General features: G+C 42.0%; 1 protein-coding gene across 9 annotated transcripts; it reads left to right on the forward strand.

Moving 5' to 3' along the window:
* The first annotated feature begins 2,532 nt into the window (after nt 1-2,532).
* LOC137256042 (glycoprotein-N-acetylgalactosamine 3-beta-galactosyltransferase 1-like) lies at nt 2,533-25,604 on the forward strand. 9 transcript variants are annotated; one of them, XM_067793707.1, is made up of 6 exons: nt 4,937-5,068; nt 20,839-20,923; nt 21,785-22,461; nt 23,120-23,772; nt 24,343-24,474; nt 24,583-25,604. In XM_067793707.1, the coding sequence occupies exons 3-5, from the start codon at nt 22,245-22,247 to the stop codon at nt 24,472-24,474; spliced, it is 1,002 nt and encodes a 333-aa protein (XP_067649808.1). In that variant the 5' UTR covers nt 4,937-5,068; nt 20,839-20,923; nt 21,785-22,244; the 3' UTR covers nt 24,583-25,604. The 9 variants fall into 9 exon arrangements, with proteins under 9 accessions (XP_067649811.1, XP_067649807.1, XP_067649812.1 ...); XM_067793715.1 differs by lacking the exons at nt 4,937-5,068; nt 20,839-20,923 and adding an exon at nt 9,652-9,742; XM_067793713.1 differs by lacking the exons at nt 4,937-5,068; nt 20,839-20,923 and adding an exon at nt 19,368-19,465.
* Nucleotides 25,605-27,486: the final 1,882 nt, after the last annotated feature.

Below are 27,486 nucleotides of genomic sequence, written 5' to 3' on the forward strand. Positions count from 1 at the left end.
TAGCACGCGTTAATGAGTTGTATATTCAGTCACATTCGTTCGGGAGGCGGCCTAGTCAAAATTATTTATTAAAATGCGATAAAAATTGTTACGCGCACAAATAAAAGTGACGCGCCTATGCCCGAGAAACATTTCATTTTTTTAAACAAGCTATGAGGGTCAGGGGGCCTTATTTCACTAAGAAAGTGATGCCTTCTTTTCATCATCTGTATTACTGCCTGGATGATCACAGTGTGATGCACACCTACATTCGCAGTAATACACACAGGCCTAGGACATCTATTGATTCAGTTAAATAAGAGTCAAGTGTAGATGAGTATAGATATATAACCCTGTCTTTCTGAGAACCCTTGCGTCAACCTGTGTATTGAGTGTACAGGTGTACAGTCAGGCCGCGTTAATCCGAACACTTTTGTTCTAGTAATTTAGACAGGTGTTCACACAGAAGTTCATTAACTAAGCTGAATTTAGCATTGAACTGACTATTCATACTATTTTTCAGCATTAACTACTCGCCAATCCTGATACCAGATAAACATATCCATGGTATCCAACTTACCGCAGTTGGTGTACATGAACTGGGTTTGACCTCCGGTGTACCTGAACATGGTTTGACATCCGATTTATCTGACCAGACTTCGACAATCGGTGCACCTGACGAGTGTTCGACATCCGGTGTACCTGACTAGGGTTCGATATCCGATGCATATGAACGGGGTTCAACATCCGGTGAACATAACCTGGGTTTGGTATCCGATGTACTTGACCAGGTTTCGATATTACCTGAACGGGGTTCGACATCCGATGTACCTGAGCGGGCTTCGACATCCGATGTACCTGAACAGGGTTCGACATCCGGTGTACATGACCTGGGTTTGGCATCCGATGTGCCTGAACGGGGTTCGAAAAACGGATATACACGTTTAGTGTGATCCACATCCAGATGGACGTTCAGTCTCACCTCAAATCATCTGGTGTTTAATGTAATGGCCTTATATCACATCTCCTCTTTCGAAAAATTGTAGCCTTGCAGGTTTCGATATGGTTTTACGTATTAAGCTCATTCAATTAGAACGGTTTCATGGACGAGTCACAGACATTCATGGACTGTTTTGTTAAGTTTCACAGACCTCATATTTAAACAAGTTGTGCGACAAGCATGGGTTACTGAACACCAATTTTAATCGGATGCTGACGGGTATTTGTATACTGTGCAAGCTGTCTAATCCAGCACGCATTGGGACTGAGGAAATAATCCGTTTTAGACAATGTGCCAGATTCTAGAGCTGATGATAAATGTACAAGCCACGCAAGATACTTTGATTTTATGCCGGTGTTGGCAACAATGTGTGAAGCCCGCTTCAGGTGTCCACTACGATCTTGTTGGAATATTGCTTAAATCATCGTAAAACAAAACGCACTCACTCACTCCATTTATGGACCCCAGTGCGGTACAATATGTGTCCATACAATGCGCCAACAGCCATTTGCGCATGTTGACATTGTGATTGATGTGACATGCACTCCGACATGCCCTAAACTGGCTCAGGTTTCTTTGTAAACGAATGGCCCATCCCTCACACCCGAAACACGACATGTCATCTTGTTTTCAAAAGTCGGTTTGTTTGATGTTTTGATGACTTTTAGGACTTTTAAAGAATGCAAGACACATCAGCTGTCATCCCCGTGCCTCGGGGCAGCTGCGCACACAGCAAAGTGACAGGTGAGGTAAACGGGTAATTTGATATATTCCTTCATGAATAATCTTGCAGCACGATGTGGGCTGAGAATCGAAGGACTACCTTCTGTCTGCAGATGCTCTCATTTCCAAAATTGCTTATATTACCTACATTAACTACACTACCTATCTTACCTGTTTGTTTATTTGTTGTTCAAAGCCGCGCTCAGTAATAATCTAGCTATATGGCGGCGGTCTGTAAATAATCGAGTCTGGACCAGACAATCCGGTGAGCAACAGCATGAGCATCGATCTACACAACTGGGATACGATAAAATGTGTCAGTCAAGTCAACGAGCCTGACCCTCCGATCCCGTTACTCGCTTCTTACAACAAGAATGGCTTGCTGAAGATCAGTTCTAACCCGGATCTTCACGGGTCTCCGGTCTCAACCCGACTATTTACTGACCGCTACACATAGTGGGTTAGTACTGCGCGGCGTTAAACAACAAATAAAATTTTAATAACTGACATCGTCTAAACCCACACGTTTCATCATGCATATTTGATGACGACCAGCGAAATGTACTAAACTGTCCATAAATATAAATATTGATAACGACCCCCTTTCCTCTATTTGCATCCAGGCAACACAGGGATGTTTATGTTCGATAAAGCCTTATCTGCTTGCTGAAACCAGTGGACTGACATCTGACGAAAACATAAATCAATCGATTTAAAGTTCCCCATAGTTTGTTATTATCTTGATGAGGTGGACACTTAGCAAGCGTTGTAAACACTCGCTGTGGTATTAACCGGCGATGTTATCAGCCCGCGATCAATAACAGGCTGGTGTGAACAGTTAGAGGATTTCTTCACTTGGACGGATATATATACGACCAGCCTACAGGTGAGACAATAAAGGTAAGGCCTACCACTTCATTACGGTCCTACCTGCTGGGTTTGTCATTATCTATAACATATGTTGCCCGTGTAAGTGCATTCAGATTTACTCGGCCTTTTCCGCCACGTTTTACCATAACTCCTTTTCGTGGAGGCGTGTTGTGTGCGTACAGGGTGTTATCTCAGAATCAATCATGTGCACTCAAACACCCCTTCTCTACATCGGAACAGTTAGGTGAGGGAAGATCCGAAATTATCCAAGAAAATCAAGGTGGGTTTTATTTTGACTTCTTGTAAGGTGGGTTGCATTTTGACTTCATGTTATATTTTACAGAAGTAACACTTATATGTGTGTATAAATTGTCCGAAGAAGTTCTATATTCGTGCTTCATTGTGTTGAACATATAGAAAACAAGTATAGAAGAAATGGTTCTTCGGTCAAGATACACTTTGCATGGGTATATCAAACTAGGGGCGGGGCCAGGTTGGGGATTGTGGGTGGGGGTGAGGGTGGGGAGGGGTGGGGGTTGTTGGGTGAGGGCGTGTTGCGATGGGTTGGGATGGGTTGGTGGGCGTTTTTTTTGGATGAATTGCAGATGCAGCTTTTTAGAAGGTCGGGGTGCTCACTCTTGAGAAAGGGGAAGTGAACATTTCATTTTCATGCGTTTTCACGAGAGCTGCGGTGGTTATGTAATAGAGCGTCAGAGAACGGAGGGTAACACGCCCACTCTGGAATCGCCTGTGGTTGCGAAGATTACCCTATTCCTCCATAAGCTTTGGACTTCATGATTTATGTGCACATCGGCCCCTTCACCTGGATCTGTCCCTGCCAACGTCATTACATCACATCAGCGATTTCTCACCTCAAGTTTGAAATAACGGTGTTGAGTGGAGCGATGTGTGTATTTTCATATGTAGCCTATTGCCCGGCATTGTGACTTTAGTTGTAAAATTATGTGTTTAGCTTGGCAAGTTTGAATCCGAAACTTTACAAATGATCATGCTTATCATTTCAATACCAACACGCATATATTCTATGGGAAAAAGTTGTGATCATGGCTGTACCCGTTTATCCGGACACTTTGATTACCATCAGAAATTGTCCTGGTGGCAAGGCGTCCGGTTAACTGGATCAAACAGGCAAAACGCATTGACGATGTCTATTGAACATTTATTCATGTATGTATGCGTATGGCAGTAAATCGAGGTAGGAAGAAAGTGTACAGTGATGTTCGGATGTAGGGTGTATTGCATGGCATCTAGCTTGTTTGACGGTCAAATACAACTCGACCTTGGTTGGATTCCCCACATAGACACAATGTGTGAAATTCATTTTTGGCGTCGCCCAATGTGATAGTGCACGAATCTTGCTACGTTAAACCATACTCACTCACTCCATTTACACAGGGCATCATTGACGTATCAGTATATCATAAGCACTTATACATTTATATTATATATTATATGTATATGTTGCTATACATTAATATAGCGCCAATATCCAGACCAACTGCTCAAAGGCGCTTGGTTTCCCGTCGATCACTGGATGTCAGTCTCAAGCGGTACAGTTATCAGTTATCATACAACTCTTGCTGCAGTCACTAGGAGCACCGAGTTAATGTGGCTTTACCTTACGATCGGGGTACCCATTCACAGCTGGGTGGATTGTGACACATAGTCACAGTACTTTGTCCAAGTTTACTGCACGTTGTTATACCCGAAACTAGGTCTTTGCATGTATTCATGAGGTCACCATTTGGTCACATACCAACGGATTCGTTATAGTGCTCAAAATAGCTTTTGACATTGTCCCCGTATCGTATTGATACCTTCCCTTATCTTTCACATTGTTTTATGAAGTAACGGAGATATAATCAAACACAGTTTAGTGCAGGGTCAGATTGCCATGTCTCACGGAGTTCAACAACCCCATGCAGTAAGCTGCATCACAATGAGTCATTGTCGGAATCTGAGACAATTCAGTTGAGTCCTGAGGACACACGCGCGCACGCACGCACGCACGTACACACACACACTTTCTCTCTGTCTCTCACACTCACGCATACATACACAAACAAACAAAAACAAACAACAGATTTTAAATTCAGATATTGCATACCACAGAAATGTTGCACTTTGGAATTTCACCAATCGGTCTATCAAACAGCCATATTAAAAGATATTGTTTACCAGTCAGATTATGTTCCGCAATTCTCACGAGGACAATGTTTCAGTTGTAAACAGAGCTGTGAATAGAAGCACGCCTTAAAACTTATTCATATCGAACTTACTGTTGTAATTCAGAATGTGCTAAAGGGATATATAATGCGTTCAACAACAGACTGTGATCTCACATGATCTTTTCAAAGAGAACAAAAATAGTTTGCAGTCGAGATACTTTCTATATACTGCTGGAGTGTTCCGATTGCATGTGACGACGCCATGACCGAACAGCAAGAACCACTAATCCGTTACACAGAAAACCGCGTGAGTATGTGTTTCGGCGGTGGGGGTGGTCTGCGTGTGCGCATGTGTGTACGAATGTATTTGCTCAGACTAATGCCTTTCCAGCGATAATGCGTGAAGATCTGGGTTAGAATTGATCTTCGGTAATCCATGCTTGCTGTAAAAGAGACTAACGGGATCGGTATAGTCAGATTCGCTGGCTTGGTTGACACATGCCATCGTATCATAACTGCGTAGATCGATGTTCATGCTGTTAATCACCGGCTTGTCTGGTCGAGACACGATTATTTACAGACCGCCGACATATAGCTGCAATATTGCTGAGTGCGGCATGAAACTAAACTCACTCATTATCTATCCCACAAGGACACGGCATCTGTATGACATCGATCCATCCAAACTTTGTATGGTGGCTGATTAGGGCCATCTCACTCACTCACTCACTCACTCACTCACCCACCCTCCCTGTTCGGTGTAGCACTGTGTACATATTGTTTCAATGTCGGCTTTTAATCAGCTGTGTATTTTTATAGCATATGAGAGTACCGCCATAAATGTATTAGTGCATACATAATGCGAAAGAGAGAATGTCGACAAGCTTCATCGTACCAATTTATATTCGACCATAAACAATGTTGAGTTTACAATAGACTAGGTTTTTGGTCTAAATGGAGTTTTGTTCGATGCATGTATACAACGTCAACACTGCAAACGCCTTTTGGGCTGCTTTGGAGATTTGATGGAAAAAACGACTAATGACTAGTTAACATTACTTGACTGGGGGAGTGCCTTAAAAGATGTCGGAAAGGGTGTGTGCGTTTTTATTAAGAGTTCGCTCTGTTTTGTGAGAGAGTGAGCATTATAATAACATTTTGGCATGTTTCCATCAAAATCATGGTATAGGACTTCACACATTGTCCCCATGTGGTGAATAGAACCTGGCTCATGACGAGCTTTTACCACCGGGCTGCCACATTGCCTCATTCTGCATTGTATTCAACAATATTCAACAATATTCCAACAATATCACGGCGGGGGCACCAGAAATGGGCTTCACACATTGCACCCACATGAGAAATAGAACCCAAGCATTCAGCATGACGAACGCGTTGAACACTAAGCTACCACACCACGCCATTCTTCGTTGTACCAGTGTCAATGGCAAATCACATTACGTTCTGATATTCCTCTGGCGAACGTGGTTACGTTTCATGTGTGTGTAAGGGGTATAATATCAGTGATATACTGAACAGCAGTACTGCTCTCAGATTGAGCACCGAAAGGTGAATTCAACCAAAAGAAGTACTAGAAAGTGTGCTATAGTATGAAAGTGTCACCCTTACTATAACATATGTTACATATGGCCACTCTCTAAAAGTCACCATGGGGTCACGCACAGAGTAAATCACTCACAGGGTATAATCTCCGTTAATGTATTTGCTGAACCTTTAGGAAAATGTAACTGCACATGTGTGTATGAGTGCTTGCTGCCTTGGTTATAGATACTTGGTTTGGTTTAGTTAGATTGATTGGTTCGTTGGTTCGATGGGTGGTTGGGGGACTGGGTGTCTTTTTAGCCGCTGTGATATGTCTTATTCACTAAGAATCGGCTGTACCGAAGCCTTTGCACATGACTTTCCCCCACCAACATGTCAAGAGTAATGGCTAATTCTTCGTCCTAGGATATGTCTAGAGTGAGTGAGTGTGTGTAGTTTTACATCACGTTTACATTGTACTAAGGCGGGGAATCGAACCCGGGGCTTTGTTGTGACGAGCGAACGCGTTAACCACTATGCTACCCCTTTGCCCCGTATTTCTAAGAGTAGCATACATCGTCTTACGCTTCTCTGAAAGAAACCCAGTTGTTTACAGTTGTTGATTCCCACTGAAGTAGTGCTTATTCCAGGTGCTCATATCACGCTCTGTGGTAATGATGCATCTGACAATTATATAACCTTAGACATGCCCGTACACTCTGATCTACGCTCTCTCGGTTTACCTGGCTCATGTAGTAAGATACTATATTGACAGGAATCCAGTCACGTCGACAGCGAGATTTGCCTCCATAAAATATTGTTCTATCGTCATGTTTTGCGATTTTGCTTTTATTGAAATGATAGCTTGGACATAAATGAGCTTTAAATGACTAATACTGCGTCTCTGAAAATATACCGAAAAGCAAAAGAAACGTAACTTGCGTTTCTTTTGCTGTTCAGTATAATATTATGTAATTTTTACAGAAACTTGTAAATGACTATCTGTATGTTGCAAAGGAGCCCAAGTGGTATGGAAAATTCGCTTTATCGAACTTGTCAAAGTTGATAGATGATGTGTGCGTGCGTGCGTGCGTGCGTGCGTGCGTCTGTAACCAATGGGCATTAAAACAACCAGCACTGTAGATCTATTACATATTAAAACTAACTGCAGAACAATGAAATATCGGACTGTTAGATGAAAAATGTACACGTGTCTGTCACAGACGTGTGTTGATATGTTAAGTCAGTGACACAAGTGTAACAGCCAGTCCTTTCGGTATGGATGGGCCTATCTATGTATACCCATCTACCCAGATCCACTCCCATCCTCATCAAAGTATCACAAATCATGTAGACAGATAGACAAGTAGATCTACGTACAGGTATCTTCTGCGCATGTGAAATTATCGCCTACGTACATGTATCTTCTTAGAATACGAAAGTGTCGTCTACGCACAGGTATATTCTAAGTAAGTGTCATCTGCGTGCTGATAATTTCTGTGTATATGAAAGTATCATTTACACACAGGTATCTGCTAGTGTTTCGAAAGGATCGTCTACGAACCTGTATATTCTAAGCATATGCGAATATCGGCTACGTAGATGTATCTTCAACGTATTGGAAAGTAGCGTCTACGTACATGTATCCTCTACGTATTGGAAAGTAGCGTCTACGTACATGTATCTTCTACGTATTGCAAAGTAGCGGCTACGTAGATGTATCTTCTACGTATTGGAAAGTAGCGTCTACGTAGATGTATCTTCTACGTATTGGAAAGTGGCGTCTACGTACATGTATCTTCTACGTATTGGAAAGTGGCGTCTACGTACATGTATCTTCTACGTATTGGAAAGTGGCGTCTACGTACATGTATCTTCTACGTATTGGAAAGTAGCGTCTACGTAGATGTATCTTCTACGTATTGGAAAGTAGCGTCTACGTACATGTATCTTCTACGTATTGGAAAGTAGCGTCTACGTACATGTATCTTCTACGTATTGGAAAGTAGCGTCTACGTACATGTATCTTCTACGTATTGGAAAGTAGCATCTACGTAGATGTATCTTCTACGTATTGGAAAGTGGCGTCTACGTAGATGTATCTTCTACGTATTGGAAAGTAGCGTCTACGTAGATGTATCTTCTACGTATTGGAAAGTAGCGTCTACGTAGATGTATCTTCTACGTATTGGAAAGTGGCGTCTACGTACATGTATCTTCTACGTATTGGAAAGTAGCGTCTACGTAGATGTATCTTCTACGTATTGGAAAGTAGCGTCTACGTACATGTATCTTCTACGTATTGGAAAGTAGCGTCTACGTACATGTATCTTCTACGTATTGGAAAGTAGCGTCTACGTACATGTATCTTCTACGTATTGGAAAGTAGCGTCTACGTACATGTATCTTCTACGTATTGGAAAGTAGCATCTACGTAGATGTATCTTCTACGTATTGGAAAGTGGCGTCTACGTACATGTATCTTCTACGTATTGGAAAGTAGCGTCTACGTACATGTATCTTCTACGTATTGGAAAGTAGCGTCTACGTACATGTATCTTCTACGAATTGGACAATAGCGTCTACGAACTGATATCTTCTAACTATAAAAGTATCGTCTACCCACCCATATCTTCTACGTATATGAAAGTATCGTCTACGGAGATGTAAAATAGACGCATCTTCTCATTATATGACAGATCTACGCAGATGTGTCCTCGACGTAGATGATAAAATTGATTTCAATCGTGGCGCGGGTGCGCTTCCATAGGTCGGACCCGTATCTTCTAAGTATATGAAAGTATCGTCTACGGAGATGTAAAATAGACGCATCTTCTCATTATATGACAGATCTACGCAGATGTGTCCTCGACGTAGATGATAAAATTGATTTCAATCGTGGCGCGGGTGCGCTTCCATAGGTCGGACCCGTATCTTCTAAGTATATGAAAGTATCGTCTACGGAGATGTAAAATAGACGTATCTTCTCATTATATGACAGATCTACGCAGATGTGTCCTCGACGTAGATGATAAAATTGATTTCAATCGTGGCGCGGGTGCGCTTCCATAGGTCGGACCCGTATCTTCTAAGTATATGAAAGTATCGTCTACGGAGATGTAAAATAGACGCATCTTCTCATTATATGACAGATCTACGCAGATGTGTCCTCGACGTAGATGATAAAATTGATTTCTTTCGTGGCACGGATGCGCTTCCATAGGTCGGAATATATTAAAACAAACCAGAAATTGACCGGTTTATTAGGCTGTGTTTGCTTGTGATCTATATGAACAGAAATATGATCCATATTGTTTCTGCTCATGCGTATTTGTACAGCAGGCAGACAAACAGCAGTAAGGCTTAATGGCAATGGCTACACAGAGTAGGTGTAGGGCCACGTCGACGAAGGGAGGCAGCATGTCTAACCGTTGTGCCGGTGAGTATTTCTGTCTCTCTCACTTCGACAAATTGATAGTTTTAAGGGAATCACTTATCTGGTTGAAAATGATTGACTTTACTCATTACGAGACGAACGCAGCTTGACCGATTGATACTAGAATCATGTGTTGGATTAGCTGTACAGGGTCGTATTTATGAAGCACCATCGCTTGATTACAAATAATATTGCAGTATTCTAAGTCAATATTCAGTGAGTATGATGGCTTCATGCCGCTTTTAGCAAATATTCTAACAACATCATGGCCGGGACACCAGAACGTCTCACACACATGCAGATCCGTGAAGGTCTACCCGGGTAGAATAGACTTTCAGCAACCCATGCTCGCCATAAAAGGCGACTATGCTTGTCGCATGATAACCTCCAGGTTAAATCGAGTGAACCGTTGTTCGAGTGTTCAGAATACATTTAGATACATTTAGATACCCGCGAGACACGAATTCGGTCTGTCTCAGACATAAGTGCTTACAAAGAGACTGTATAATGTCACTTAGGTTCACTTTAAGCGTCACTTCGAGATAATGGAGTTCCAATTAACGATGTTTCTATATTGGCCTTCAGCAACCCATGCTTGCCATAAAAGGCGACTATGCTTGTCGTAAGAGGCGACTAACGCGATCGGGTGGTCAGGTTCGCTGACTTGGTTGGCACATGTCATCGATTCCCAGTTGCGAAGATCGATACTCATGCTGTTGGTCACTGGCTTGTCTGGTCCAGACTCGATTATTTACAGACCGCCACCATATAGGTGGAATATTGCTGAGTGCGGCGTAAAACTAAACTCATACACATGCAGAACAAGCATGCATGACTCCCCCATCAAATTGTAAATATACTACACACCATGCTGGTAGTAATGTTCATAGTTTGTTCATAATACAAAGAGTATCACAAATAGTAAAGTTACCCCTTCAGTTCCTTGAAAGGAGCAGTCATGAAACACTGTTAACTGAATGCATAGTAATGCATATATAAGCAGTATTGGGCCTAGAGTTTCGAAGCTGTGTCAGCGCTAAGTTAGTCGTAAGTTAATGTTAATGTATGGTACTTACGACTATCTTAGCGCTAAGAGAGCTTCGGAAATCTAGGCCCTGGTAGTATTGTGCCTGTAAATGCAGAAACTAGAATAGATCAATTGTGTAATGTTGAAGTTTGTCTGGGAATGGAAATATACGCATTAAAGACTTCATTGTGCATGGTATACTGATGATACCATTTCAGAATATCAGGAAACACATGGGGTTGACAAAGATTATATGCCGTCAGAAAATGAAACCAGCACGGCTTTCACATGTGATAATGAAAGCAGCGATGAAAATACTAATCTGTACTTTGATGAAATAAGTGAAAACGCCCCACAAGACCTACCCCGTACCAATTCCCAACTTTGGACACAGGTCACATCTCCGAATGTAACACGCCACACCCCCAACCCTCCCCTCAATTACCCCCAAACTGAGTTTTATCAATCTTAATGTTTATGGACATACAAGAAAGCTGCATTACCCAGTTTCCCTTTTTTGACAAAATGCAATTTGTTTACAAGAAACAAAAACAGATTTACTGGACAAAGTAGAAATGAATGGCTATGCACTGTATCTTCACCGATCAAGATTCATAAGGAATTCTGTTAGTACTGCGATAGTTGTTAGAACATTGTATTCGGATGTTCTATGGTATGTCATATCTAAAGATTTGCTCACCACTGAAAATGATTTGCATTTTCGAATTGTATATATACCCCCTGAAAACTCTAAATATGCTACAGAGGATATACTAATATACCCTGCTCTGGAACAATCTGTTTCACATATGTGAAGTAGTTGTGATTACCTCTGGTTTATGGGAGACTGTAGTGCAAGGACAGGTAATCTGAAGGACCTTGTACTGTCGACAAACACGTCACTGAAGAACTTGGTATTGGTATTGATGCAATTCATTGTATTTATGAACCAGGGAAAATCCTTTGCACATATGTCATATTTGGGATTTCACTTTCTTAGTAAAGTACAAATTCTAGTACTTTATTTGGTTGAGTCCCATCCGGGATTCGAACCCGCACCCTCAGAGTCAGGCACCTAATCGCCAACACACAAAGTCAGCCGCCTAGCCCACTCAGCCACCGCGACTTCGACTTTGTATGCCGGGTGCGGGTTCGAATCCCGGATGGGACTCAACCAAAACAGTACTAGAATTTGTACTTTACTAAGAAAGTGAAATCCCAAATATGACAAATGTTGCATTTGGCCGCTTTCTAAATGGCATTGTGTAATCATCCTTTGCACAGTCTCTCTTCCTATATTAAGAGCAAACAAAGTTAAGAGTAAAGCAAATGCGTCAGGTATCATTTCTATACAATTATATATGTGAAAACACAAATATGTTTATTTGTATACGGTAGGCTAGGTAAAAATGTTGGCAAAATCACATAAAAGGATTCACGTTTTTAGCTTGACAATGTCCTATCCTCATCATTATGCCCTTCACGTTTCAGAGATTTTCCGATTACTGAAGTTTGAGCCCTTTGCTGAGATATCCACTCTCCAGTCATGTTTTCATAGAACTTAGGTTTCAACTGTGTAATAGTAGAAAAGATGTTAATGTTCACAATATTGATACAAACGTGCTCCCAAATGGCAATATCCAGAAACCCAAGTGTCATAACATAAATTCATCGAATTATTTGCAGATAATATCAACAGCTGTAATGCCACCAGACAGTAGGTCGACTGCACTATGTGCTATCATTGAATTTGCCTCTGGAGTAGCGAATCTGCTTGCCGATGCTGCACGCGTCACATTCGTTGTGAAACGAATAAACATGAATCAAGCGCACGACGTTTGGCAAAGAATGAAATAAACTTAACAAATTTCACAAATACAAACGCAAATTCCTTAATTGAAAAAACATGTCTTAATAAAGCTGAGTACCGTCGATGTTCTAAAGTGTATGAGAAGTGTATGGGGTGTGTGTGTGTGTGGGGGGTGGGGTGGGGGTGGGGTGGGGGGGATATTGGTAAACAGTTTAATTCAAAAACATGTAATGGACATACAAATATTTAATAATGTTGTCGGAAAGATTGACGTTTGATCATGAATACTTAAAGGCGAATTTCAGACAATGACAAGCCAAAATGACGACAGATCCGAAAGGCAATAACGTGTCTGTCCTCTTCGAGCGTTGACAAAAGCGTTGCATCGTCTGTATATGGAGTGGATGAGACGAGCCTTGGGAACTTGCGCCCAGACTCGGTGATACTGAGAGTTCAACTGCAGTTGTCGGCCTTGGGCGCACATCATGGAGCCTCCTCTGAATCTGGTTCCACAAGTGTTCTATCGGGGTTAAGTCTGGACTGAGGGCAGACCATTGATGAGTGTGTATGTCGAGGTGACGGACAGAGTCTCTAGTTGCTCTGGCAATATGGACACGTGCATATTGTCCGTGTGGTTTCCATGACGACCAAAATGTGGCACGACGAAGGGTTTCAGCGCCTGATCAATGAGGCGGGCACATGTTACACCGTTTCCTCTACCAGGAACCATATTCTGGAACACCATCGGGTCATGTTTGTGTCTGAGAGCATTAACACCCCGCACCATTGTACTCGGACCTCCTCACGAGTCTCTTTCAAGAACAATCATCTGCAAAATGATCTTCGCGTCGTCGCACTCTCACTCAGCCAACTGCCGTCGAGACAAAATACCGGCTTTCGTCGGAGAAGACTACAGTGACGCCAATTCCGATCACGTGTAGTCCACTGGAGACGAACACGACAATGTCGAACTGTGAGGATGGACCCCGGTAAGGCCTTCAACATCTTATATTTCTCTTCCTCAAACAACTCAGCAATATGTCGGTGCTGATTGCTCTACGGTGATTGCCAGTTGTTGTCCGTGCAGTTTCTGTAGAACTAGCGAAACGGCTTTGCCTCAACGTTGTCACAGATGATCTTCCACTGCGAGGACGATCGGCTCTGTGCTTCCAGTGGCTTGGACTCGTTGCTGTAGGCTGTATATTGTTCGAACTTCAGAGAAAATGATTTTCAACATGCCCCAATCTGTCCAACATTCAGTCTTCCTGAAACTTGGTCCCTCTGTTACCTTGATAACTGTGGCATGTTGCTACAGTCGAACTGTGAATGATTCCGTTCATATGGGCTCTGGCATAAGCTACTCAACAATGGAATTAACTGTATATTTAAAACTCTTGTTTAAAATAATATTACGTACGCTAACGTCAAATCGTTTGTATTATCAAACAATGATATGTCAGATTACTGCCCATGCTTGTCTGGAGTGCGCCTATCCCCACTTTCGTTCTGTTTATTCATTAATGACCTGAACGAATTCCCTACTATTGATGGATGTACACCTGTGAGGTTTCCTAACTTCCCAGATATTGATTATAAACTATGTCTTTTATTTATGATACCTTTATGCAGATGACATAGTCTTTTTTGCTGATTCAGTCCCTGAACTTCAACCTACTCTTAACTCATTCCATACATATTGTAAATGACATCTAGAAATCAACCGAGATAAAACAAATACACATATCTGGGAGAGGCCCCGCAAAATACTCTAAGTTCTTTTATGGAAATACTTTGAATGGCAATGTAGGCGATTACATTTATCTTGGAGTGACGTTCAACAGGAACCGAAAATTCAATAAATCAATAAAAACTTTTCATACAGCGTATCTAAAGCTATGTTTTGCCTTTCGAAATAAAAAAAAAATACAAGTTTTCGGGAAAATATAAAAGTTTTAGGGAAAATTCCTTTGAGACTTCAAGTTAACTGTTGGTTTACGCTATTCTATCCCAAATTATGTGTTATATGGAGAACAAGGGAGAGTTCCTCTTTATAAAAACTAGAGGATAAAAGAAAGTAAACACCCTTATTAATGATCGATAATACCGAAGCAAAGTTATAGTACATTTAATGAAGCCATATTTGGGCCAATACAGTCACCAACAATGTCACTGAGAAGCCCATCACATGAATAGCACGTGTCGTGTAATGGACAGAGGGGTAGGAATAGCACAGTTCACAGATTCAACAAGGGTCAGTCATGGAATGTCTCATTTCAAGTCACTGGTCACGCATATGTATCCTTAGTAATGAGTGTGACCACCTCTAGCATCTATACATGCCCCGACTCACCAATGTCGTCAGCCGACGAATGAAAGCATTCGGGATCCTATTCCACTCGTTCCCGAGAGCGTCTGCAAGTTCTTGTCCTTTCGCCGGGGGTCGTGGTCGTCTTTTCACCTGGCGACTCAGCTGATTCCACAAGTGCTCTGTAGGGTTTAAGTCCGATGAACGTGCTGGCCATGGAAGAACTTGGATATTGTGGACGTTCAAGAAGTGCAGGACAATTCACGCTGTGGGACCTGGACACCTCCTCCCGCAACCTCCCGGCTCCGTTTTTGTGTTGACTTTCTTTCGTCCATGAGTTTATTAGCAGCTAAAAGGTAATCTGTTACCGATATAAGCTACATTCTGTTGGAACTACTCCAAAACTATCAAAATTGATTTATAATTATGCACTTATAAAATTCGCTAGACAAAACGAATATCATATTTGGACCAAATACAGCCAGGTGTGCGAGTAAGCAAAGAGACGGCACAGCACGGGTTAATGAATAAATAACTTTCTCGGCACTTGTGCTTCTCTAACACCTGGCTGTCTTTTTCTCTGCACTCCTCCCCCGAAACAAATAAAGAACTGTGTCAATATTTTAATGATAGTTTGTTAAACAACCCTTTGTATTTTTCGGACAAAATTCTGAAAAAAACCTCACCGAGCCGGTATGATGTTTTGATTATGATCTGCGTTTCATTGAGTATGTTATGTCTATTAGTGTTTGGGTTAGATTGCAATTCATCGTTCCGCTTTTGAGCCAAATGGGCTATAGTTTTCAAGTTAAATTGCAATTCATCGTTCCGCTTTTGAGCCAAACGGACTATAGGTTTTGGGTTAAATTGCAGTTCATCGTTCCGCTTTTGAGCCAAATGGGCTATAGTTTTCAAGTTAAATTGCATCTCATCGTTCCTTTTTTAAGCCAAACGGACTATACAACATATGTCATATTTGGGATTTCACTTTCTTAGTAAAGTACAAATTCTAGTACTTTTTTCGGTTGAGTCCCATCCGGGATTCGAACCCGCACCCTCAGAGTCAGGCACCTAATCGCCAGCACACAAAGTCAGCCGCCTAGCCCGCTCAGCCACCGCGACTGGAATTTTACCCTTACACAAAGTCCGTGGTCTAGACAACCAGTTGTACGGCTTCCATTTTGTGTAAGCCTCGGCGGCTGAGCGGGCTAGGCGGCTGACTTTGTGTGCTGGCGATTAGGTGCCTGACTCTGAGGGTGCGGGTTCGAATCCCGGATGGGACTCAACCGAAAAAAGTACTAGAATTTGTACTTTACTAAGAAAGTGAAATCCCAAATATGACATATGTTGCATTTGAAAACTTCCTAAATGGCATCGTGTAATCAAACGGACTATAGTTTTTGAGTTAAATTGCAGTTCGTCGTTCCGCGTTTGAACCAAACGGACTATAATGTATACGGATGTCAATGTTGAACATTACGCTTTGTAGTTTCCACGTTCGACCCGAAGTATGCCTATCTGCCATGACGTACCAGTACTCTCGCCCCAGGTGCGGAATAATCAGTACTATCTGCCATGACGTACCAGTACTCTCGCCCCAGGTGCGGAATAATCAGTACTATCTGCCATGACGTACCAGTACTCTCGCCCCAGGTGCGGAATAATCAGTACTATCTGCCATGACGTACCAGTACTCTCGCCCCAGGTGCGGAATAATCAGTACTATCTGCCATGACGTACCAGTACTCTCGCCCCAGGTGCGGAATAACCAGTACTATCGATTTGCTTAACAATTATTACAAACACAATTTCTGTTATATTGCATTTGACTTAATATGTTTATAGCAGAACATTCAATTATTGTGAACAGAATAAAAAGAGTTAATATTCCATAAACAATAATTGTATGTACTGATTTTTAGTGTAATTTGAATTTAAGGTCGCTAATAATTTAACCAACTGTTTACTGTTATCTTTTTAATTAGTAAAACCGGGCATTAAAACAACATTACACATGACAATAATTTGTGTTGATTTCAGAACAAAGTTTAAAATTCAAGTTTCGCTTTGGAAAACCTAGAGCAATTATAGCATGTTTTGCAAAGTTAAATTGAATGTTAAGTCGTCAGTAAATATGCTGACCCCAGTTTCCAGTGTTTATGCTCGACTTCCTGTCATCATTTGCTTCTTTGATTGGCATTCTTGAAGGTGTGGATATGAAGAATGAGGGCGATATTTTCATGTATATTATACAACCTCTTTATTCTGTATAGGCGACATTTCGATATATATTCTAATGTCGTTGCTTGACAGAGAAAACCCGGATTTTTTTATTTTCTCTCCGACCAAATATGGGGCCAATCGATATACGTGTCAAAGTAGATCACATTAGTCTGTCTTTTCTAATTAACGTATTAACGTGTACAGTATTGTATTCACAGATGTGAATATCGGCATCCATGCATATGGTGTGATTGTATTGGAAAAGTAAAACACAATCTGATATCGTTTGGAATGAAGGAATTTTGTTTAAGAAACAATTGGATTTACATTTCTAAATAATTTGACGCATGCTATTGCATTTCATCTTGTACGTTATAACGACAGCATTTCTAAGTGAGTGAGTGTGGTTTTACTCCGCTTCTAGCAATATTCCAGCAATATCTACACGAGGAAAAAACAAACAGAAACAGGCTTCACATACTAATGTGGGGAATCGAACCCGGGTCTTCAGCGTGACAAGCAACCGCATTAACCAATAGGCTACCCCATCAGTCTTCATCAGTTACTTCAGTCAACTGTTCTAAACTACGTTTTGCAAAATATTCATACTGTTTAAAGGTACTGTTTACACGTAAACTGATGCGCTGTAAAACAAATTCGTAACTTTGAAAAGATTATTGTCATGGTTTCATTAGATGATGTAACTCAGTAAAAATTGGCGAATTCCTAACAAAACTGTACACCAAAACACATGAACAATATTTGTACATGCCTTTCAGCAATTTAATGCATGATCCTCGTGCATTTCATCGGCAGATTGTTTTCCTTGTATAAACCCGTGGGCCTAAGGGCTCATGATGAAGTATGTGGCGAACGCCAGTATTTTAAACGTTCATAGCGCATAGTATACGAAAGTATCCTACACCTACAGGTATCTTCTACGTATGTGAAAGTATTATCTAAGTAGACCTGGAAGTATCCTGTAAGTATGAGAAGATTCACTGGATTCCAGAGGCGGGTTATATTCTTGAGTGTTATAAAGGTTCTGAGAATGTACGTGAAGCAAACCAACTGTTTGTTCTTAAAAACTAAACTAAGTAGCTTTGGTAATACTATATTAGTTAAAGAGTATTCCTGTTGAAAGATATAACAGTTTATTGTGACGTGAATGGGTGAGTGAGTTTATTTTTACGCTCAGCAATATTCCAGCCATATGGCGGCAGTCTGTAAATAATTGAATCTGGACTACACAATGCGGTGATCAGTTTCACGTGTATACACTCATTAAGTTATTGCTGATTGGGCTCCAGTAAACCCTACAACTATGTAAACCCTATCACTAGTAAAGCCTACAACAGTTATCCACTAACTATGGCCGTACCACACTGTCAGGGGACGAAGGTACCACTGGTGCCCCCATTCGCTTGGTCCGTCGGAGTGAGGGTTAGAGCAACTTCTGACTACCACATAACATTCATGGATTGGCACACGTACATTGTTAGACGCAACACCAGGTTCTATACACATATAGGTCAACTCTGTCTCAGTCCACTTCATCAACACAGGGTAGGCTCGTACCACATTGGAAAACTGAGTGGCGTGGACTGGCTTCCGAGAACGGAGAGGGCACGCACCACTCGCTCAGTGCTAAACGTGCATTTTTATGTGGTGACCTGATCTTGATCACATGCTTCAACTGATCGTTTTTATTCACTGACTGAGTCCTCATGAATATTGGGAAGCACCGTTCAGTCACTCACCCTATTTTATTGATTTAGTAATGCTCTATTAACCTTTTCTGTATGCCATGGTGGGTCAGTTCATAGACCCCGGCTAAACGCCATTCTTACGAGAAAGTCTCCATGCAGTGCCTAACTGTTTTCAGTCCTGAATGAGACTGCAGATCTAAATACGGAATATGATGCAATTTTCTAATGCTTAAAGGATGCATTTGACCTGATACCAATACGATGAAATGTGTCAACCAATTCAGCGAATCTGACCACCCGATTCCGTTTGTCGCATCTTACGGCTAAAAGACAATTCTAACCCGGATCTTCATGGGTCATCTGTGACATGAAAAGCAGATAACATTTTGAGTGCTCGAAAACAGCACAGCTGTGTCTTTACGACGAATAAACCATAAAATGTCTTTAACAAATTGTGTACGTTTCCAGTATAACAAAAACATGTACCCGAACACGCTAACGCCCTCACGTGCAACACGTGGAAAATATGACCTTGTTAATTTCAAGGCCGAAACACACCACCCGCGAGCCAGGGCAATCACATGCATACATTGTATAAACGTCTAATACGAAGATGGGCTCCTTGTTACAGTCACGTGGGGTGTGATTACGGGTGGGTATCACGTTGTGATGATTTGTGATTTTCTGTGAATTCCACGTCGAGATCGAGATTTGTCGTTATCCAGTGAGATTTGACAGCTGCACTACAAGTTTTCACCTTCATAATACAGGAGCTGATTTCATCACAAAACAGTAGGAAAAGTTGTTCGTACATTCAATCATTGGTTAAAGTGGTCCTCAGTGCTTTTGTATCAAACGACCTTAGCGCTAGGGTCATCGCATAAGTTCAGGGCCTAGATTTTCGAAGCTCTCTTAGCGCTAAGACAGTCTTAATCTAATGTTAATGTATGGCACTTACGATAATCTTATCGCTTAGAGAACTTCGAAAATCTAGGCCCAGGACCCCGTTCCTCAAAGCGATCGTAGCTCTACGACAGTCGTAAGTCTATGGGAGTTGCGGTCATCTTAGCGCTACGATCGCTTTGTGGAACGGGTCCCTGGGCCTAGATTTTCGAAGCTTTCTTAGCGCTAAGATAGTCGTAGCATAATGCTAATGCATCCCACTTACGACTATCCAAGCGCCAAGAGAGCTCTATTCCCTACACCTTAACAACCACGCAGGGCAGTCATTTGGATATATCGGTTAAAGCGTTTGCTCGTCACGCCGAAGACCCGGGTTCGATCCCCCACATGGAGATAATGTGTGAAGCCTATTCCAGGTGTTTCACGCTTGTCGTAAGAGGCGACTAACGGGACCGCGTGGTAAGGCTCGCTGACTTAGATGACACATGCCATCGGTTCCCAATTGCACAGATCGATGTTCATGCTGTTAATCACTGGATTGTCTGGTCCAGACTCGATAACTTACAGACCACCGCCATATGGCTGGAATATTGCTGAGTGCGGCGTAAAACTAAACTCCCTCACCACTCACTAAAAAAACTACGAATATTGCAATTGAAGATACTAATAACTTTGCTTAGTGTATATTATGTAACGTAGAACTGAAACTAAACTCACTCTCTCATTCGTTAGGAAATGCCATGGGTGTTTGATTGCTTTGGATGTAGTCCCATGTGGCCATATATTTAGCTTAAAGGCAACCTGAATTTGCTTTATACGTGGATCTCGCCTGTAGGCGATATTGTTCTCCGGGACATCGACATTGCTGCAGCAACCATAATTACCATATGTTATTGACATGTTAACTGACAGTTTGACAGGTGTGTCTAACACCTGAGGGTGGGTGTGACATCTACGCATACACGACTATGCAGCAGCTCCATGCTCGCAATCGGAAATCTGTATTATTGTGCTGTTTATTGCAGATTTTTCGTAAAGAACACCTCTAAATTGAAACCAAAAATAGGAATTTTATACATACTACTTGTTTTTAACTGTAACATATATGTAGGTTTAATTTAGGGCTAGATCGTCAAAACTTGCTCACATCTGAAGGGACGGTGTAAAAACAGCTGAGATTCATGCAGGAAGCGTGGTCTATTGTCAGGTAATCTACCTTTAGCTGTTAGCCATCCATAGTCTGTTTTATATTGCATAGTCATTTATAGTTAAAAAGTCAATTACTATTTTTAATTATGTATTTGTGATAATCTAGTTCTATTTCTTTCCTTTTTTGACAGGATTTTAATACTTATTTTCAGTTACTATAAATCTTTAATTTTATTTTGTGACGATGTGGCAGAAATATTGTCGATGTGTCTTAACATATTAACTCACTTACTCACTCACCCACTTATACGTCGAACAGGGAATATAATTGGAACAGAACGTGGGATTTGTGGCGGTGCTGATTGTTCGAAAATATACCATGCTTACATTTAGGCCCTCGCGATTATCCCCAGTCTGTCATGTAGTACCCCAGTACCCCTTGATTGTCCCCAGTACCCGGCGATTGTCCCCAGTACCCTGTGGTTGTCCTCAGTACGCTGTGATTGTCCCCAGTACCTCGTGATGGCCCGTGGACCTCATGATGGCCCTAGTGCCCCGTGATTGTCCCCAGTATTCCGTGATTGTACCCAGTACCTCGTAATGGCCCCAATACCCCGTGATTTTCCTCACTACCCCTTGATTGTCCTCAGTACCTGGTGATTGTCCCCAGTGCCTCGTGATGGCCCAGGGACCTCGTGATGGCCCTAGTACCCCGTGATTGTCCTCGGTACCTGATGGTTGTACCAATGCCTCGTGACTTTTCCCAGTACCTCGTGATTGTCCATGGGACATCGTCATTTTCCCCAGTCTCATGTATGAATCCAGTACCTTCTAATAATTCAAATAATTCGTGATTGTCCTCACCCCATTGCTAGAAGCGGCGTCGAACTGTGTTCACTCACTTACTCCATTGTTTCAGATACCCATTACGACCAACAATGACAAGAGAGAGGACTTCCGGAACCGGAAATGCGTAAGCAGTGGTTAACCGTTGTATCAAAGGTCGAGATTGTAGTTGTCGTAAAATAACACCAAAGGACCTACATATTTTCACGAACTGGTCTATATAACCTCTGTTAAACTCTGTGCACTGACAGTAGCAGCAAGATGTTGTACGGATGTGCGTTAACCCGTCTGCATGGGAGAAAAGGACATCGTGAAAATTGTTTGTAGAACCTGACAGACGCAGAGAGCCGGAAGTCCTTGTCGAGTATATCATAGTTGTGTATTTAACCATCGGCGACTCAATGGACAAAACGCTTTGTTTGGCGTAAACCTATCGTTGGGGAAATACGTGTGAAAAATTTAATCCAAGAGAGAATTCCTCGTTGTCCTTCAACCCAAGCCAGTGATCGTGAACATAACAGTCTATCTCCACCATGATGCACATTAAACGCTCAAAACTCCAGTTCGGTATTGGCCTGACTCTAGGCTTCGTTATATCAATACTATTCTTTCAATCTGGAATTGTCTACAAACCAAGAGTGCGCATCCCTCAAACGATGGTCAGTGGTCACGTGATTGGGATGTCCGAGATAGACGCTTTGGAACAAGCTCCCCTTGGGGGACAGATCGACGATTTCCACGTCCACAACGGTACGCCATAAAATGATACTTTCAAAAGTAAGGTAAAAAGGATTGGGCGTCCAAGCGCGGATTTCTTTGTTTTAGAACATATGTAGCTCAATACAATTTGAATTGTTTAGGCGAGTACGGAGCATATCATCAAACATAAAACTGACATGTGCCATCACTGAAATGTTATGAAACCCATTTAATTCACTCACTCACTTTTGAAATGATTTAATTCGATTTTATAACGTTGAGAAACAGGTAGTGATTGGATGATTATGGTTTTACGTCGCTCTTAGCAGTATTCCCGCAATATCACAGCGGAGGACACCGGAAATGGGCTTCACACGTTCATACATACATCTATGTTGGGAATCGAACCCGGGTCCGGCGTGACGAGCGAACGCTTTAACCACTGAGCTACGATACGAAACGGGTAGAGGGAAGAACATGCTGCGTCTATTATTTGAATGAGTGAGAATGGTTTAATACCGCATTTATCAATATTTCGCAAGTAAGAGACGTTGGTCTAGCACATTTTTACCATGATGGAATGAAACTCTAGTCCTTGGAGTAACGAGTGAACAAGTTAACCACTGTGCTACCCAACGGCCACTCTTTATCTTGAATAACTTTCGGAAGGTGCTTACACAACATGCGATGTATCATTTGTCTCTTGCAGACGACACCTCAGTAGCTGATAAATTGGCCCAACAGGTTCGCGTGCTCTGTTGGGTTATGACGTCACCGACCAACTTCCGGACCAAGGCGGATGTTGTCAAAGCAACGTGGGGCCGCCGCTGCAACATCCTTCTATTTTTCAGCTCCGTGGTCGACCCCCGCCTCCCGACGATCGCGCTCAACGTAACGGAGGGCCGGAATCATTTGACAGCCAAGTCAGTGCAAGCGTTCAGATACGTGTACGACCACTACTACGACCAAGCCGACTGGTTCATGAAGTGCGATGACGACACCTACGTCATTGTGGAAAATCTACGATATTTCCTGTCCACGAAAAACACGTCTGAACCTTTCTACTATGGCCACCATTTCAAGCCCATAGTGAAGCAGGGCTACTACAGCGGAGGTGCTGGCTACGTGTTAAGTAAAGAGGCACTAACAAGGTTTGCTAAGAGAGACCCGAATGTGTGTCGGGAGGATGGAGGATCAGAAGACGCCGAAATAGGGAAATGTATGGAAAAACTAGGAATTAAGACCGGAAACTCTACCGACGCTCTTGGTAGATCTCGCTTCCACTGCTTCTCACCGGACACACACGTGAACGGAGGGTTCCCCAAATGGTATTACAACTACGTAAAGGGTGGAGCTAAGCAGGTCAGTAGGAGGTCATTGACCTGCTGGAGTATATCAGGCTATTATTTCATGAATGTATTTCGTATGAGAATAACCTGGACTGTAGCGTAGATACCATTAATAAAAAAAACCCCAACATGTTCGGGCTTAAACACGTTATTTGCTGAAAATTGGGCAAACCCTCAATACTGTCTATATAGTAAGATTTGCAACCTATCGGGCTTACCCGAAAAAAATGGCTTGCGCGCCAGCCTTCAGATAGAAGATAAAAGGGAGATAACCCTCTGAGCAAACAAATACATTATCTGAAATGTGAAGCCATGCCGTGATATTGCTGGAATATTGCTAATGTATGCTAATTGCTTAGCACACAACCTACAAATCTCGAAAATTATTCATGACCGATTATTACATCACTATTGTTATGGATATATCGACAATCTGTACTGTATAAAACCTCTCAGTCCGTTTGAAGATTAAAGGGTGATAACTCTCGGAATGAAAATTAATTTGGGATGATCATCTGAAGGAGTATTTTGTGCTATTTACAGGACACTGATTTTCTAAATGATTTGCTGCTTTGTGTTTCAGGGTATCGAAAATATCAGCGATTATGCAGTTTCCTTCCACTACCTCTCTCCGAGCAGAATGTTGAGTATGGAGTTCTACATCTACCATCTCCGACCATATGGGATCAGAACAGAAAACCAGGCTCTAAACTAAGTCCCGGGGCCTAGATTTTCGAAGCTCTCTTGGCGCTAAGATAGTCAGTGACATACATTGTCATTAGCTCAGAACAATATTAGTACTAAGAGAGCTTCGGAAATCTAGGCCCCGATGTCTGAGGCTCTGGTAGGTGTTATCTTCAAAGAAACCCTTGGGAGTTACCGCCCATGTTGCTATGACAACACGTTTCACATTCCCTCCGGCGTGGAACAACACATCTGATGTGGATGGTGTGGATGTGATGCCTGGAGACACACTGACCATAGATATCTATAAATAAGGAATTCATATGAGTGGCGTGTGAATAGTTCGTTGTATTTGGTGCGGGTTTACATTCCACGAAGAGTGTTTGGAGAGAGGTTGGCTATGTCCTCCTGTGTCAAGGGACACAACTCTCATCTCGCGTGACTAATCTTCCCAGTGTCGTCAGCTAGTGCTCCTTCCTCGCCCTTGCTAAGGGAAGTATCAATGTTAAAGGCACCAGTTTTCAGAACTTTGAATGTAACCATTCATGTACGCAATGTTGAATATGAAGTGGTTGATGAAACTCGTGGTAATAGTAATGTCTGCTTGATCACACAGGGATATGTGCACTTTGAAGTAAAACCTTTGCAGCATAAACGGTAACGGATGAGCGACACACTGACAGGGCTCTGTGAATCTGACTCCAGGAGAACTGCAAGGTCAAGAAACAGTTTGACCATAGTTATTTATAATTATGCTAGTTACTTGGAGAGAGGGTTGGTCATGTCTTCCAGTGCCAAAGGGACACAACTCTCACCTCACGTAACCGAACTTCCCAGTGTCGTCAGCTGGCGCTCGTGTCTCGCAACGAGAAGTATCAGTAACAAAAGCGCCAGTTCCGTGTATTGATATTGTACGTGAAGTGGTTGATGAAACATTATCAACGACATCCTGGTATTGTTGGATTGTTTATTGCAACTATATTGCTTGTTGAGGGATCGTTGAAGTAAATAATTGAGAACATAAACAACAATGACTGCTGATGCCCTGGCAACCAGGGCTCCTGCCGTGCAAGAACGTCTTGTTCTTCCAGGAAGTTGTTTCAAAGACAAATGTTACCGTTGATGATATGTTTGTGGGTGTATAAAGGCTGGAAATGCAAACGCCTATTTTTGTTCCCGATTGTGTTCGCAAGCAAGATACGATTCTGGATTTTTATTCCATTGAAGTTTTTCTGTTGAGATGATTTTATTAAAGCCAATGTAAACAAACAAACAAACAAACAAACAGAGAAACAAACAAACAAACACTCAATCCAACATTTTCACTCTTGAACATTTTGCATTTTGGATAGAATATTGCCTTGTTCGTCCATTATCGTCCACCCACGATTATCAAGTGCACCGTTTGTCCCTTGAATACGCATGAACTGATAAAACCTATTGTCAGTTTATGATTCACTACCCCATCTCACCAGCGCAGCTGTCATGGCTTCAATAATATGGGTCTTCTAAACTTGACTTTGGAACTCATTCCGGTGTTATTGGGTTTGTTTGGGCTGGGTTGTGGTAGATGGTTGATTGGTTGGAATGAATTGGGGTAGATTGGTTGGTTGGTTTGTTGGGATGGGTTTGTGTAGAGGGTTGGTTGGTTGGTTTGTTGGTTGGGGTACATGGCTGGTTGTTTGGATTGCTTGGTTGGGGGTTGACGTTTGGATTGGGGTAGATGGTTGGTTGGATCGGTTGGTTGGTTGGGGGTTGACGTTTGGGTTGGGGTAGATGGCTCTACCGGAAAAAGCTCTATCCATGTTTCAGATTAATGCATAATTCTTCATTTTAATGTATGTCTAGAGTGAGTTAATGTGTCTAGTTTTACGTGTAGATGTTGTTCTCATGCGAGAAATCGAACCCGGGTCATTGGTGTGACGAGCGAACGCTTTAACCATTATGCTACCCCTCCGTCCCATATTCCTAGAAGGATCTCTAACATCATCTGCTTCTCTGAAAGAAACCCACTTGCTTACTTTTGTTAAAACCCAGTGAAGTAGTACTCATTACAGGAGCTTATATCAAGCTCTGTGGTATAGTCAGTTTGGCTCAAAAGCGGACCGATGAATTACAGATGAACACGAAAACTACCAAACCTAAAATACTCAGTGAAACGCTGATCAAAAGATCATACCAACTCTGTGAGTGTTTTTGCAGAATTTCTGTCCTAAAAATGAAAGAGGTGTGTAACACACTATCATGAAAATATTCACACAGTTTACAGTTTGTTACGAGGGAGTCCAGCGAAAGGGACAGCCAGGTGTACGAGAAGCAAGTGCCGTGTGTGGTATTCACCGGCTAATACTTCCTGGATATTGTGTCTAAATCTTACTCACTTACTCGCACAAACAAAGGCATTAATTAGCACATAAATGCTGATTTTATCGTCCATATGATAATTTGTAAATACACCAAGATATTTCCTAGGCAATATGGATGCCGTCGTGTCAGTTCCAACAAAAGTGAACTGTCGAGCCAACATTAAATGAAGCTGCGGACATTCTGCCGATATTTGGACAGGTGTCCGGAGGGAAGTAACCCCGAAGTGTTATTTTTCCCGATGAAACTGAACGTGCTAATCACGAGCCACGTCGTCAAAGACGTGTCGGCGTCGAGTATTGAGGCCATGACGTTACACGGCAACGTTCAGCCGAAAATAAACTTGAGCCAGAATCGATGGCGAAATGTCATCAATCAGTTCAATTATTCAAACAATTGTTTACATTATCGATTATATCATCTGAAATAGCATCTAGTTTGTTTGCTAATAGTCTAAGGATTGTAGGTAGGCGTGTGTATGAAATTTTACAAATCGATAAAACGTGGGTGCTTTTTAATTCGCCTGGAAGGAATAGAGTGACCTATTTGTAGATGTAGCGTTTTTAATTATTATTATTAATTTTAATTAATTGTCACATTTCCCTTAATTTCTCTCTTCATCATCTGTTTCCTCCTTAGTTTGCATATTATCAATCTTGCAAATCCAGTATCCCCTACA

The sequence above is a fragment of the Haliotis asinina genome, chromosome 11 (assembly GCF_037392515.1).
Source record: "Haliotis asinina isolate JCU_RB_2024 chromosome 11, JCU_Hal_asi_v2, whole genome shotgun sequence".
Taxonomy (NCBI): domain Eukaryota; kingdom Metazoa; phylum Mollusca; class Gastropoda; order Lepetellida; family Haliotidae; genus Haliotis; species Haliotis asinina.